Here is a 14,985-nt window from a genome sequence, read left to right on the forward strand (position 1 = left end):
TTTTAATGCTTCAGAGCTGGCGGGTTGTACAGGCTCTGGCGCATAGGCGCGCGCAGTTGCGTCTAAGTGGTATTAACAGCAGCCGAGGCACTGATGAGTTTGGGGGGTATCTTAAGGAAAGTGGGTCACGCCCCCGGGGGGGTGGAGGGAGGGTCGCTCAGAGTGATGCACCGTGTGGCGATTGTAACTGCGAGAGTGTAGAGTCATATTCAATTGTTTGCCGGAAAAGAATGAGCAGTATGGCACATTCATGGGAGTTGTGGCTCTGGCGCACTCAGTGCACTTCTTTGTTTCGGAGCTAGTCTTCCTTTGCAGTGCCCCATTTGCGCACTGCTCCTATCCAGGCCTCCAGAGGAGGGCTCGCCGGCGCCAGCCAATGTAGTGTGAGACCTCACTTTAATAGAAGGATGGCTAGGGCTTTGAAGCGTGTCTGGACCTTGTGTTGCTTCCTACGTTTAAATACGCCTAGCGAACAGGCTTCCCAGAAATAGATGTCCAGAAGTCCTGTAACCTCTTGCAGTGAAGCATGAATAGTTTGCCAGTAATGCTGCAAAGTTGGGCAAGCCCAGAAGAGGTAAAAACACTGCAGGGGTGTGACAGCGGGGGCAAGCGAATTGGAACTCCAGCGAAGTGGCTGTGCCGGCATGAGATAGGCCCTGGTGGGATGAAGAACTGTACATTTTTGAAGCAGAAGTTCAGAGAAACCTTTGGTAATTCTAGAGCTCGATCCCATTACTTATCATTGAGTGGCCTTGCATATTCCTCCTCCCTTTTTTGGCATAGCGAGGCGAGTGGGACGTACGCCAATCCTTGGATGGCCATATATAGCCAGGTGTTGAGGTGCTGGTTGGGTCCCATAGTTAACACAGAGTGGAGCACTGGGTGGGTTGCTGGCTCACATCAGATAGGTATCAGGGGCACTGGCAAGCATGTATGAGCTGCCAATGAGAGAGGAACTGCTCTGGAGGGAGTCCACTCTCCTCGGCTAACTGGTCAAAAGGGAGAAATTGACCCTTAGAAAAAAAGAGCCTCCACCTCAAGGAGCGAGTGGTTGGTCCAGGTTTGTAATTCCCAGGCAGTGTAATAGCCACTGCCATGGGGCAGGCCAACCACGGGCAGCAATGGAGTATAGATCGGGGTCCCACGGGAAAGGCGGCGGATTCAAAGCATAGTTGCCCTCGTTACAGTCACTTCAATGGCATGGGTTGAGACAGGCTGGTCTCCAAGCAAAAGCAGGCGGCGAATTGCCGGCAAAGGCCCAGACTCTGAGCTAGCATCCCTGAGATAACGCCCAGCTGTCCAGCAAGACAGCCACTGGAGCTGTACCGCCAAAACATACGCCTTAAATGACGGGGCCCCAAGACCACCCCGGTCCACCGGCAACTGCAGGTTGGCTACGGCGACTCGTCAGCATTCATTGCCCCATATAAGGGAGCAAAGCAAGGTGTCCAGATCTCTGAAGATGAAGCGGGGAGGGATTACCAGAAGGTTCGCAAAATAGTATAGAAGGCGGGGCAAGATGATCTTCGCCAGGGTGATTTTTCCTATAGGAGCTAGGTGAAGAGTCCTCAAAAAACCAACCTGGGTGGGTATACCCACCAATTCCCTGCAGTGGTTGCCCTCGTACAGGTCACGGGGGTATGATACAGATAGATGCCCAGGTAGTGAGGCGCCTCTGCGTGCCAGGCGAGGCGAGAGTTACCAATGCACACCCTTTCGCGGCGAGAGGTCAGGCCGAGAGGGTAAACGACAGACTTCATCCAGTTGACCCACAGTCCAGCCGTGGCAGCAAAGTCCAACAGATTGGCCCGAAGAGTTTCATGATAGGCTGAGACATTCTATATGTAGAGGAGCAGGTCATCTGCCTACAGGGACACGCTGTGGGACTCGCCCGCTAGAGGGATACTCTAGTCTATTCCCTCCCTTCGGAGACACACAGCTAAGGGCTACATGGCCAAGGCAAATAGTAGGGGGTAGACATCCCGGGCACGTTCCTAGAGTCTTTGGTAAGGGACCTGAGATGTAGTGGCTAAATGAATCCGGGAGGTGGGGTTCGAGTACAATCGCTATTATGTAGACTCGAATTATGGGTCCCACTCCCATGCAGCGGAGCACCTTGAATAGATAAGGCTAAGACAGGGTGTTGAACGCACTTTCTTAAGTCAAAGGACAAAGCAGGCGGCACAGGGAAAAAGACCCCCACTCGATCCTGGACATGGAACAGAAGGCAGATGTTTTGGGAAGTGCTTCTGCCCGGGACAAAGCCATTCTGGTCTGAGTACACGAGCTTTGGGAGGATTTAGGCATAGCGGTCGGCTAATATTTTGCTTAGGATTTTGTAATCCACCCCTAGTATAGCAAGTATAGGAAGTTAACAGGGGTGGATCCCTGCCTGGCTTTGGGATCGAGACTAAAAGGGACTCGCGTAGAGAGTGTGAATGCTCACCTTAAGCCAGAACCGCCTTGTAGATTTCTGGCAGTCAAGGAGGCAGGAGAGCCCAAAAAGTGCTTTAGTACTCTAGGGGTAAGCCATCCAGACCTGGGGTTTTATTATGAGCCAAATCCTGGATTGCGATTGCTTGCATTACATCACGTTTCTGACTCCTGGGCCCTCTTCACTCCTATATGTTCTTGGGCCACATCGGTGTTCTTAGTTGCAAAGCACATTTCCTCACCTTTTGTCAATGTAAGATCTGCATAAGCAGGCAGCAGTTTGTCCCACAGCTACATCACCTTAGATATTTTACATGATCTAGGTTTCATCATCAATATGGTCAAATCCTACTTCCAACCCCTTCAAAATGCAGTCTTTACTAGGAGCAGTTTTCAATTCTTGCACCAGGAAAGCTTATCCCAGCCCTGCACGGGTTCAAGCCTTCCAGTTTCTGCTGCCCCTTTTTCAGCCAGATCACCAGATAATGGTCAGTACAGTAATATGCATCCTTGGCGTAATGGCTTTCTTCATCGCCATTGTTCCCCACGCACAATGACATATGTGTTGACTTCAGGAGTGCATTGCGGCACAATGGATACAAGAGGAGGGTCTCTGGAAAGATCTAGTGTTGATCTGGGCCAGCACCCATTGCTCTCTGCACTGGTGGAACAGCAACAACGTGTTGCAAGGCAGGCCCTTTCTACACCCAGTTCCCCAGGTGACCATTACCATGGACGCCTCTCTCACAGGCTGGGGTGTGCATCTTCAGCATATGACTGCTCAGGGCATGTGGACATCCCTTCAACAGGGCTGCCACACCAACTACCTAGAATTACTAATAGTCTAGTTAGCTCTCACGAGTTTCTTCTGCCAGGTACATTACAAGGTGGTCCTGGTCATAACAGCCACAACAGTCATGTACTACCTCAGAAAAAATGAGGTATACACGGTCCCAAGCTTTCTGTGTTAGAATAGATCATTTGGCATTGGGGAATTCACCACAGAGCAAATCTGGAGAGGACAACGATTAGACCTGCTCAGCAGGACACAGCAACACGTCCACAAGGAGGAACTCCATCTACAAGTCTTACTCCTGTACCTCTGGCATTGTTGGTTCCCCCACAAATGCTGAAAATACAAAATGCCAAAGCTTCACCTCCAAGTTTCAGGGCCCACCGTCCATGGGCTAAGCATTATGGATGAACAGGTCAGGGATATTTGCGTAAGCTTTACCTCCTCTACCACTATTTCTGTATGTGATTCGGAGCGGAGCCTACAGCAAATATTTCTCACCCTCATCCTGGTGGCTCCCAAGTGGGCCAGACAACTTTGGTTTGCTACCCTCCTTAGTGGTCTGTGGTCCCTTATGAGAGGCTGCCCAACCAGCCAGACCTTCTCCGGGGCACTATCAGGCACCCGAACCCCAGGCAGCTCTATCTTGCGATTTCGTTCCTGAGGTCCTAGAGCTTGATTACCTCAATTACCTTCGGAATGTATGTCCATTTTGAAAGCATTTATCCATTAAATCTAACAGTACAAAACATTTTTGCTACCTGCTTCATTTACAATGCTCAGGTCTCACTTACACATCCATTTGGCTGCTGTTGCAACTTACCCACAAGACAGGGTATACGCTTCACTATTCAGAATCCCTGTCATTCAGACCTTTATGGAAGGACTTAAATGGGTTATCCCCCCCAAGGTACCCCTGGCCTCTGGCTGGAGTCTCAATGTAGTCCTAACTGGACTCATGGGTCCCCCTGTTGATCCCCTACAATCATGCTGTCTCCAATTTCTATCGTGGAAAGTTGTGATTCTAATTGCAATTACTTCTCTCAGGTGTATAAGTGAGCTCCAAGCTCTTCCTCTGGAAGAACCTTTCTTCTAGGTTTCCAATGACGAAATAATATTCCTCAGGACTAACCCAAAGTTTCTGCCCAAGGTGGCCTCTCCTTTCCACATCAACCAAACAATTGAGCTCCCAGTGTTCTTCCCATACCTGGACGCAGCAGCAGAGAGATCCCTCCACACACTAGATGTTAAAAGGACCTCATGTACTACATCGACAGGACAAAATCATTTTATAAGACACAACTGTTTGTCCCCTACACTAAACAACACAAAGGCAGTACCATTTCAAAAGCAGGTGTAGCTCGGTGACTAGTCAACTGCATTCAAATGCGCTGTGCCAAGACCAAAAGACATTATTATTATTATTGTTAATAACAGAAACGTACAGAGCGTGCAGTTACCCGAAAGGGTCTCCTGGTGCTGAAAGCCGTCTCCCTGTTTCATCCAGGTTGCATTCTACACACAAGAAGGCAGCCTCTATGACCTTTCTGGGTAATACCCCAATAACTGACATCTGTAAGGCAGCGACTTGGTCCACCCCACACACATTCAACAAACACTACTGTGTGGATGTTCTAGCACAGCAACAAGCTCCAGTTGGCGAGGCTGGGCTACTTATGGAGGAGCTGCTTTACAGCCCGTGCACAGCATCCTTATCTACAGCTCCATTTGCCAAGAACGGAAGATGTTACAGAAGATGTAAGCATCTGTTCATGGCATGTAGAGCTACATATGCCCACCCCTTCCTGGAAGCCTTCAGATGTTTTTCCTTTCATTTCTTTTTTTCATTTGCATGGCCATCTTCTTTTACTTCTGTGCTCCATTTCCATCCTCACCTGCCCAGTGGTAAAACAATCTGACAATGGTGAGGATGCCCATGTGCATTAAAAGTCCTTGTGACTTGAAATACTTCTTCGAATATAAAATATCTGCACATGTCCGAGCACAGCACTAGATAGCAGGTGTCTGCAGAGCATGTGAATCTACAGCACAATATTCCATGAACAGATGTGTAAAGGATAAGTAACATTTTCCTTCTGTGCCGGCGTCTCAGGTTTTGCAAAAGCAGGTCTCTTTCTTAATACTGGAGTATGTTGCCCACTCTTTCAGTGCAGATCGCCAGGATTTCTCTCTGTATTCCAGTTATTTCCTTGTGCTTCATAAAGTCAAAAGGTCAACTTCTGACCTGTCTTACAGAAGCAGTGTACAATCAAAAACAATTGCAGCTGGACCTAAGCCAACTGGCCACTGAAATTCAATCTTTGCAAACTCTTCCGGAGGATTCATTTGTACCCTATTCATATCACTATAGGTGTTATTGGCTTCATAGAAACTAGCTTTCCAGAATATGTTAAACCACATTTGTTTCCTTGGAGATAACAACAATATCATACCATCCAGGGGCCATATATACAAGTCCAGGAAGCCTCTAGCCAATAAAGATGGGGGTATGGGCAGATCACCAATCTCCTTTGTAAAGGTGTTCTGCAGTGTCATTTGAGTTGGCCACATCCCCTGGTTCATGTGTACCTTTTTCCATTCCACAGACTGATCTGTTCTAGATGGTTTCATTCATGGAAAGTGCTTCCTACAGAAGTATGTGAACTGAAAACCAGACACACAAAAATGGTCTAAAATGGCTGCAGCAGGACAGGAAACATTACTTCACACACATCTTTAAGAGACACAGTATGTAAGAAGAGTTGGCAGGTCATAATATTACACAGATTTTGACAGGATGAACCTACCTTAGCCCCCACCTGCCAAAGCATTATTTCACCCACCTCTTACAGACCTTGGAGATGAAACGAGGCCACGTCATGAAAAATTACATACAATTTACCAGGATATACAATCTCCCTACTCTAGGATGCAGGAAAGAAGTGATTTACTCCACAACTATATATCTCATGCCACTAATCGCTACTGGTGCCATGGCCTAGTAATAGGAATTGCAGTCACCCATGATGAAAGCAGTTGCTCTTTTTGAGGACCCCCTACAGACGAGTCGAGTCTAGAACTCCACTTGAGAGCAACAAAGAACATCACACAGAGGTAGAATCTTGAAATAAAGATCAGGATAGCACACATATTTTCAAACCTGAAAAGTGGTTCAAGATAAACATTATTTGTGTATAGTTTTTATTTCTCTTGGCCTAATTATTCTACTTGCAGGACATACAACACACATTCTACAAAGATATTACCATTAAGAAAAAATGTATTGACTCGATAATCTGCCATGAACGCAGTATGGCTTTATCGTGACGAAAAGGAGATATGTTTTCATTATTCCAGCACAGTCTTAATCTTTCTTTCACATTTCTCAAGTGCGGTCTCATGTCTTCTCCTATTTTCCATGCCCACAGTTTCATGACGGTTTCTCCCCAGAACGACTTACCCAGGATGTTGTATTTACACAAGGGGCAGGTGTAATGCAGTAGAAGCCATGGATCAACACAATCCCGATGAAACCGGTGTAGACATGGCAGTACTCGCAAACACTGCACAAGGGATGAAAAAATGGACTGAAATATACTGCAACAAGAGGTGAAACTACAATACAGCACAATGCAGTGGACAGTCCACAGGAAAAGCGGAGGAAAGTTAAAGATAAACGCTAGTAGTGTAATTGGCCTGTAAATTAAGGTTGTCATTTCTGTAACCTGTTTGTAGAGCACTAAATCTGAATACAAAAGACTGTGTACAAACCTCAACCTGTATGTAAATTTTAGGAGATCTAAAAATGAATTTCATATAAAGTATAGCATCTCAAACAGGTGACAAGAGGACTGGCCTATAAGTCTGAGGAGAATTCCAACTACATATGTTGAGGTGATTAATAAGGAGAATAAATGCTATTTCGGCACACTACTTTTATATTCCTAGAATTATTGTTAATACTCAACAGTTTGAGGCCCACATGGAGGAGAAATTACTGAATATGCTTGAATCTGTGGCTATAACCCTGGACAGACAATACCCCGTTTACTCATACAATGGCATATCTCTGCATATGATTGCTTTCTAGACTAGTATTTTCTTTTTTTGTAGAACTTTTCATCGCCCCATTCTGTGCCGCAATGTATCAGAGCCCTTGTTGTTAGCAATGGGCAGGGAAGATTAGACCACCTGCTATCAGTCCTACTGGAATAATATTTATTTGTAAAATTAGTGCCCTGTGCCTTGGCGATTCTGAGCCAACCCCCTATGAAGGGAGCAGGAAGGGGTGAAGGACTGAGGCAAAACTTAAGGAAACACTAGATGAATGGCTAAGGGAGTTGATATCCCATGCACACTGCTGTCCTCTCCCCCACCCAGACAGTTAGCCTTGAGGCTAAGGAACAAGACATCAAAGAGGATATATATATTTATCATATACTGTCTCATTTTAAACTTTAAAATTCAAGTTGGAACTTTAGCTTCTGCAACATACTTTCTTCAACCAGCAGCAAAGAAAAGATGTGCTCCCCTTTCCCTTATAGTTTGTTCATCGACTATTCCTCAAATCTGGCTGGACCGTCCATTTCCCCCCCCAACATATACACTCTGTAAAGAATCATCTTTATTTCGTTTTCACTTTTGTAGACTTTCTGCTGTGTTCATGTCTTTCACTTGAACAAACAATGTACCTAGTAGTCCATGACATACCCTATGGTCTCACGTATATTAAACAATCTCCCTGCAACTCTGCCTCCTGAGTAGCCACCTCACTTTCAGACAATGCAAAACACATCAGTCATATTGCAAATAGATATGAACAAAGCCAGCCCAAGATGGCGCCACTGTCTGAAGATTGGCAAAGTAATGACCTTCCTGCCGAAGATCTCATCAAGAAATCCACTCAAAGAGCTGGTGACTGACAAGTCGTATTTCAAGAAGAATCCTATGCACCTATCCCCAGAACATTATGCTTGTCCTGAGAGTTACTATTCTTTCAAAGGGAGGAGATAATTTGCTGTCCATGACCCCATCACACCCCCAGAGCAGTCTACCCCTACGCACCCTTGGAAAAATTCTTAATGGGTATATGCACTAAAGACAGCACCACTAAATAACAGCATCTTTATGTGACTTGGTTTGCATAGCGCAAAATATAAACAACCATAACACATCCTGATTTGTGTTTTTTTGTGCTTAATTAATGATTAAGGTTCAGATGACAGAATGCTTTATAAACAGGTGAGTAAAGCAACGAGGATGATTTGCAGTTGATTAGAGTGGGAATTAGTAAGTGGACCTTTCAGAAGAGATGTTATTTTAGGTGGCATTTATAAAATGCACAACAACCAATACTTGCCTGGGTTATACTAGTTTACTGAGTACTAGAACATTGGAATGTTGAGCCCTGCATTGAACACAATGGAGTGATCTGGGCTTCTAATGGCCGGTAGAAGCCCGGAGCATGAACATTCCAATGTTTGACAAAGGCTCACAGAGGCCGTGGGGATTTCAACCCCCTTGGGCACCGTGAGGCCTCTGTTTTATAATTTTGAACAGTCTGCCCTCTAGGGGAGGAATATTCTAATAACCTTAGAGCTCTGTAGCAGGTTCTACCAGCCATTAAAGGCCCACTCCCTTGTTAAAGGCCCTTGCATTCAGCTCGGGCCTTTAATGCCCGGTAGAGCCTGCTACGGTGGGCACTAAGGCTATATTAGAACATTGGAATGTTCAGAGCTCCATTGAAGACAACTGAGTGGCTCCAGGATTATAATGGCTGGGATAAGCCTGGAGCTTTAACATTCCAATGTTTGTCTTCAAGTTCCTTCCTTTTTAATTTAGAACATTCTACCCTTAGTGATTGGAATGCTCTAATAGTCTTATAGCCCTTATGCCTCAGCTGGGGCCTATAACTCAGGTTTAGGGCCTTTAACAACAGTTATGTTCCTCGGCAGTAGGCTTTAAGGCTATAATGTATTCAAATGTCATTTCCTCATCTTTCTGTCTTTCTCACCCTTCCTAGTGTCTGTGTCACTTAGTCCCATTGGCCAACACCCCACATCCTGATGTTTCAAGTCTATCTTCCAGTGGTGATGGTTCCATATCTTGGTGTTCATGTCTGACAGCAACAGTTTCAGTGTTTACCAGTTCTAAGCTCTTGTCCATGTGACTGTGTCGCTCTGTCCCAGCTTGCAAGTCAGGAGTTCCTTGTACCAGTAAGTGTGGCAGCATTTAGAGCTCAAGTGTCTATTTCTCTGGCTTCAGTGTGTGTCTCGTCTTATTTTCTGTACATCCATGTCACAGTGTTCATGACTCCCTGTCCTAGGATCTGTTTTGTTCTGCTGAGATGTCCGTGTTTTCTTGTCTTATAGTACACTATCCTCCTCTCCATTCTCCGCTCTTTCTATGGACATATACCATTTTTGAGTCTAGTCCTTGTATTACATTGTCAGTAATTTAAATTATGACATTTGTATTCAAGCTAAATGGTAACAGAGAGTCTGTCAACTTGTATTGCGCCAACAGATAAATATAAGTTAATGAATCAAAGTCATAAATTACAACCCTAGGTATAATGTAGTACTCACTTGATGAATTCAGGTTTTGGGTCATAAGTGAATGTTTTTACTAAAATGATTGCTATTATGACCTTTCTGAGACTTGCCACCCGAGCACGTAAGACTATGTCTGATTCCTAAGTTTTAAATATGTATGAACACCTTTGTACAATTGCTGGATGATTTGACATTTTATACAATAGTAATTTATTTACCACCAATGAATCTCTTTTTAATCCATTTGCCATAATGTTATGTTTTATATTATTGTAATTTATTAATTACCATGTATTTTTTCCACTCTCCGCTTGGTATTCAATATGCTATGATACTGTGCGTTTATGGGTACTAAAATACCCGAATAAAGTTTATGAACTGAACTGAACTGAATTAAAGTCATAAATTAAACCGTAGGTATAATGTAGTACTCGCTTGATGAATTCAGGTTTTGGGTCATAAGGGAATGTTTTTACCAAAATTATTGCTATTATGACCTTTTCTATTCCTTCTCCCAGTGTCTCTGTCTGTATCTTTTTGTCCTAGTGTATGTGTGTTTTCCTGACATAGCAGGATGTCAGTATTTACGATCCTAGTTTCCATGTCTCTTATGTCAGTGTCCATTTAAGTATTTTTCTATTCAACTCAGGGTCAAATGTTGTCTGTGCCAGTGTTCCTGTCTTCTGTCCTAGTGCCCTTCTCTCCATGTCTCAGGTTATAAACCTGGGTTTCAGTGTTGCTTTGTGTGTCCATGTCAGAGTGTCCATGTCTCTTGTCTCAATCGTTGTTTCTCCATTTCACAGTCCTTGAATATCCCTTTCTTGTCACTCTGTCTTAGTGTCTATATTTCCGTGTCCCAGGCCCCTTTAGTTTAGAAAGCACTAAATGTGCAGGACATCTTTGACAAAAAGAACAAGTACAAAGTATTTTCACTTACTTCTAATTATGTGTGATCTTGGAAGCAGTGGTGGTACAATACTTGATGTGTAATCTGCCTTTAAAAAGTTTCTAGGACAGAAAGGAGCTTAAAAGATTGTATGACAGAAGATGCTATATGGTGTGTAATCGAACTTCAAATTATGTCATTTGAGGGCAAAATGTTTATTGACTTTGCAAACAGTATGTTAAGGACTTTAGGTTTTGATTTTACAAAGTGTTATATAACTTGTTGGTAGGCACTTGGGGATCTGAGTACGTGCTGTCTGCTGTGCCAATTATTGCTGCACTGTGAAGTGTGAGGACATGTTTCTATTGCTGGTTTACCTTGTAATGTGTTTTTAGAAATGTTTAAAGATCCCAAGCTCGGCAGACTACTCACCTCGTTCTTGTGAAACTGGTCCAAGCACACAGCACAATTTTCAATGTCAGGAGTGTGTGCCCTGTGGCATTTTGGGGGATGATATCTCCGCGTCTTCAGAGCCGAAAGTCGCCTGAGGATGTGCTGCCGGAGGTCCAGCTACAAAATTATGAGACATCATGAGCTGTTACACTGTTATAAGTGATGGAAACTCTGGTTGAATAGTAGGGACATTCATTGATAGAGCCATATACTGTGGGGGTAAGGGAACATATGCTAAGTGCACCATTACACATATACTATTGGAAAGGAAACATTTAGTGAACATACATTGTAGGAAGCTGGCTCTGCACATACTATACCAAAATGAGGTATAGTGTGCTCAGAGTCCAGTGGAACCCCAAAGGTAGGCAGAGGTAAAACTAGATAGCACCTTAGTCTCTATTTGTGGTAGTGTGGGCAAGCAGTAAGGCTTTATCAGAGGGTAGTGTTAAGCATTTGATATACACACTCAGTCAGCAAATGAAGTCACACACTCAAAGACTGAACTCAGACCAAGTTTGTTTGTATAAAAAATATTGTTAAATTATTTTATTTCTAGATCCAAGCCAAGCCTGGCACAGGTAAGTGAAATAAATGCTTTGCATAACAGTATGCAGTGTTTACACATGAATGCAAGTTCAAATGCAGTTGTTTGAAATACAGGTAAGTCAGGGTATTGAAATACTGTACAGATTACTTTTTAGTTACTTTTTAGATTACTTTTTATGTTACTCTTTTAGATTACTTTTTATGTTACTTTTTCTACTCAGTGTGATATACCTAGATATCACACTGGGACATTTCCTAGAAAAAAAGTTAAGTAAAATCAGTTTTGCACAATTGTAATTTCTCAGTTTTCCATACAAATCAACTCCACACTTAGAAGAACATTTTTCTGAGAAAAACAGTCAATGGGTTCCTATGGAGAGAAATGAAGTTAACGGTTACCAGGTAAGTATTCAGACTTTGGGGTTGAGTTTCTGGGGTTAGAACAAGGGTTCCTCCAGGGTCAAGGGTGCAGAGTGCTGAGGCCAAATGTTATCCAATGGGGGATAGGGGGAGTTTCGTTGGTGGCTGCTTAGGAGCAGGCGACTGGGTTGTGAGAGCAAAGCTCCTGGTGTTAGGCTCATGGCAAAGGGGGATCCTGTTTAGCCCACAAAGCACACCCGCAGCGGCGGCTGGGTCCAGGGTGCTGGTTTGCCGTCGTGTGCCCTGTTGATTGCAATGGGGATTCTCTGGTTTCAACAAAGACTGCAGGCTCGGGAACGAACATCTTGGAGAGATAAGTTGGGATGCCTGGAGATGCTAGGACACATTGGTTGGGCCACCCAAGGCCGTGGGTCTTCGGGTGCGGGGTGTCTTTAGGCGTCGGGTTTCTCTTACAAGCTCGGGTTGCGGTCGGGGGGGGTTTCCAGAAAGAGGCTGCAAGCTTCGCTGGGAGTTTCGAGGCAGGTCAGAGATCACCAGATCTCAGGTCAGAATCGCCGGGGAGACCTCTTCGTGGTGTTGGGCCAGTCAAACTCGGGCCGTGGGTGTCAGGTGCAGAGTGGTGGAGACTCGTGGTTTTGACTGGGGCCTGACTGGGGCCTGAGACTGTGGGTGAGCAAATATGGTGCTCAAAGGAAGAAAAGTTTGACTTGGAAGGCAGGGCACGTCTGCAGGGTTCTTGAGGTTGCTGACTGCAAGTTCGAGGTGGGGACAGGCCGGTAGGGCTGGGGCCAAGTCAGTGGGCATCCTCCCCTTCTTTGTTTCAGCATGGCTTCTTCGATACTTCTTCTCTTCTTGCTGATTCTTGTTTGAAGAGGCAAGGTTCAGGGTTGCCCCAAAATACTAGATTTAGGGGTGTTACAGGTAGGTAAATGTTGGGACCCCCTACTATGCCACCCTCCAGTGGGAGGAGGCATATGGCTCACTCTGGTTGGCTGGGTCTCCCCATCTGCAAGATGGCGGGACAGAGTTGTGCTTCACCTCGCCTTCCCCACCTGAGGGGTGGAGTTGGCAAAGGTAAGCACACCTCCCTTCCTCACTTAGTTTTCCCGCTGATTCTCCGGCCCAAAGTGGGGGTCAAAACTACTGGTGGCCAGTTGATGGAAGCAGCAACGGCCTGGGGTAGCTCACAAATGTGGCAAGCCTTTGAAGCTTACCCTTCGTGGACCCTGCCCATCCTGGCGGTGGAGTCATGGCACTTCGTCCCAGGATGTGCATTCTTTCAGACCCCCGAGAGCAGCAGACTCTCGATCCATGGGTCCAGTGACATGTCTCGTGGTGGCAGCTGGTGAGCAGACACTCAGCCTGGACACTAGCGTTAGGTCGTTTTTCAGGGGGCATCTCTAAGATGCCCTTTGAGTGCATTTATCATTAAATCCCTCACTGGCATTGGTGTGGGTTTAATGTGCTGAGAAGTTTCAAACCAAACTTCCCAGTTTTCAGAAATGCCACAATGGGGCTGTGGAGTTCGTAATGACAACATCTTAGCACAATATACTCTTAATGGCATTACTGCACTTAGAATGTCTAAGATAGACACTGTGTGGGGTACAGGGCTCACTGGTACAGTGCACCCAGCTAGATGGGTGGCTGACGTATGCCAGGGCAGCGGATTGTAGGCATGGCACATAGGAATGTGTCTGTGTGACGAGGATCAGGGTTTTGATGGGGCCTCGACAAAGGTAGAGAGGGCCTCACTAAGGAGGTGGGAATGGATATATCCTCCCTATGAATAACTGACTTAACAAAAGGATATCCTTCCTGGAACCTGACAAGGTCCCTAAGAAGCAAAGAGATAGAGAAGAAAAACGGGGAGAAACAACCAGTGATAATGAAGGGGATGTTCTAAAGTGAAGCAGAACACCTAAAAGAGTCTAAACCTTACTGTTTCCCTAATGTCCCTTAATTGATGGATGAGAAGGGGGGAGACCCTTTTGTTATTATAGCCCTCACTCACTCTAATAGTGACATGCTTCATCATCAGGCTCACCCTGACTCCTAGAGGTCAGGGTGGGCTCGACCGTGTCTCAGGGAACACTTAGGAAGATATTTGGTATGGGGCGCGACATTAAGATAAAATTCCTCTCCCGCTCCTAAAGTATCCTTTATTAATGGAGTGGGAGGGAAAGTTAAAAATGACTATGGTAGAGTAGGAGAATATGATTATCCTAGGACCCTAACTGAACACCAACATGTTTCAGCCCTAATGCTGGCCTATTTATGGTCCCGGGCTTTCGTCAGGGTGGGATGCAAAGGTCACTTCCCCGATAGACGTGAGTGTGGAGTGGTCATGCAATTAACATGTTACACACTAGTACATTATTATTATTCTTCATGGGACAAGTCTAGTACCTGCCACTGTTCTTTTCGAGGAATTACCTGAAAGAAAAAGAAAAAATATGAACATCCACATAAATAGCTATGTTGTGACATGTGTGGTTAAGCCAGAAGTTGCTTGTTGCAATGAAGCTTCACAGTTGTTGTTTCCCTAGGCGATATACAGTGAGAGGGACTGGTATCATGTGAGGGGCTGATGCAAAAACAACAGGTGATGGACAGAATGCAGAACAATGTCATACATTCACCCCAGTACAGAGATCTGGGCCTAAATCTATCGTTTTTTTGCTCACCATGCCATTCCAGTTTGAACCCAGCCATATGCAAATCAGTCTTGACCCTGTGCCCCATGGGAACAGTCCAGCCCTAACTGTCAAGCCAGGTACTCCCTGGACTGGAAACAAGCATCCAAGGACCGGTTTCGGGCTTTCAGCCCTCATCAGCCTGGATAGCTTGATTCCAGTGGCATGGAGAGCACGGAACTAACGTCTGAGCATACCCGTCCCACTCAGGGTGACAAATGCAAAAACAACAGGTGATGG

General features: G+C 45.2%; 1 protein-coding gene across 1 annotated transcript in view; it reads right to left on the reverse strand.

Moving 5' to 3' along the window:
- The window catches only part of RNF215 (ring finger protein 215), a 368,778-nt gene that overhangs the window by 13,122 nt on the left and 340,671 nt on the right, over positions 1–14,985 (reverse strand). The window contains exons 10-11 of the mRNA XM_078667245.1: positions 11,099–11,236; positions 6,687–6,789 (exon numbers count right to left, since the gene is read on the reverse strand). Coding sequence (XP_078523371.1) covers positions 6,687–6,789; positions 11,099–11,236 — 241 coding nt within the window. The remainder of the gene's footprint in view (positions 1–6,686; positions 6,790–11,098; positions 11,237–14,985) is intronic.

Source organism: Lissotriton helveticus, chromosome 11 (assembly GCF_964261635.1).
Source record: "Lissotriton helveticus chromosome 11, aLisHel1.1, whole genome shotgun sequence".
Taxonomy (NCBI): Eukaryota; Metazoa; Chordata; class Amphibia; order Caudata; family Salamandridae; genus Lissotriton; species Lissotriton helveticus.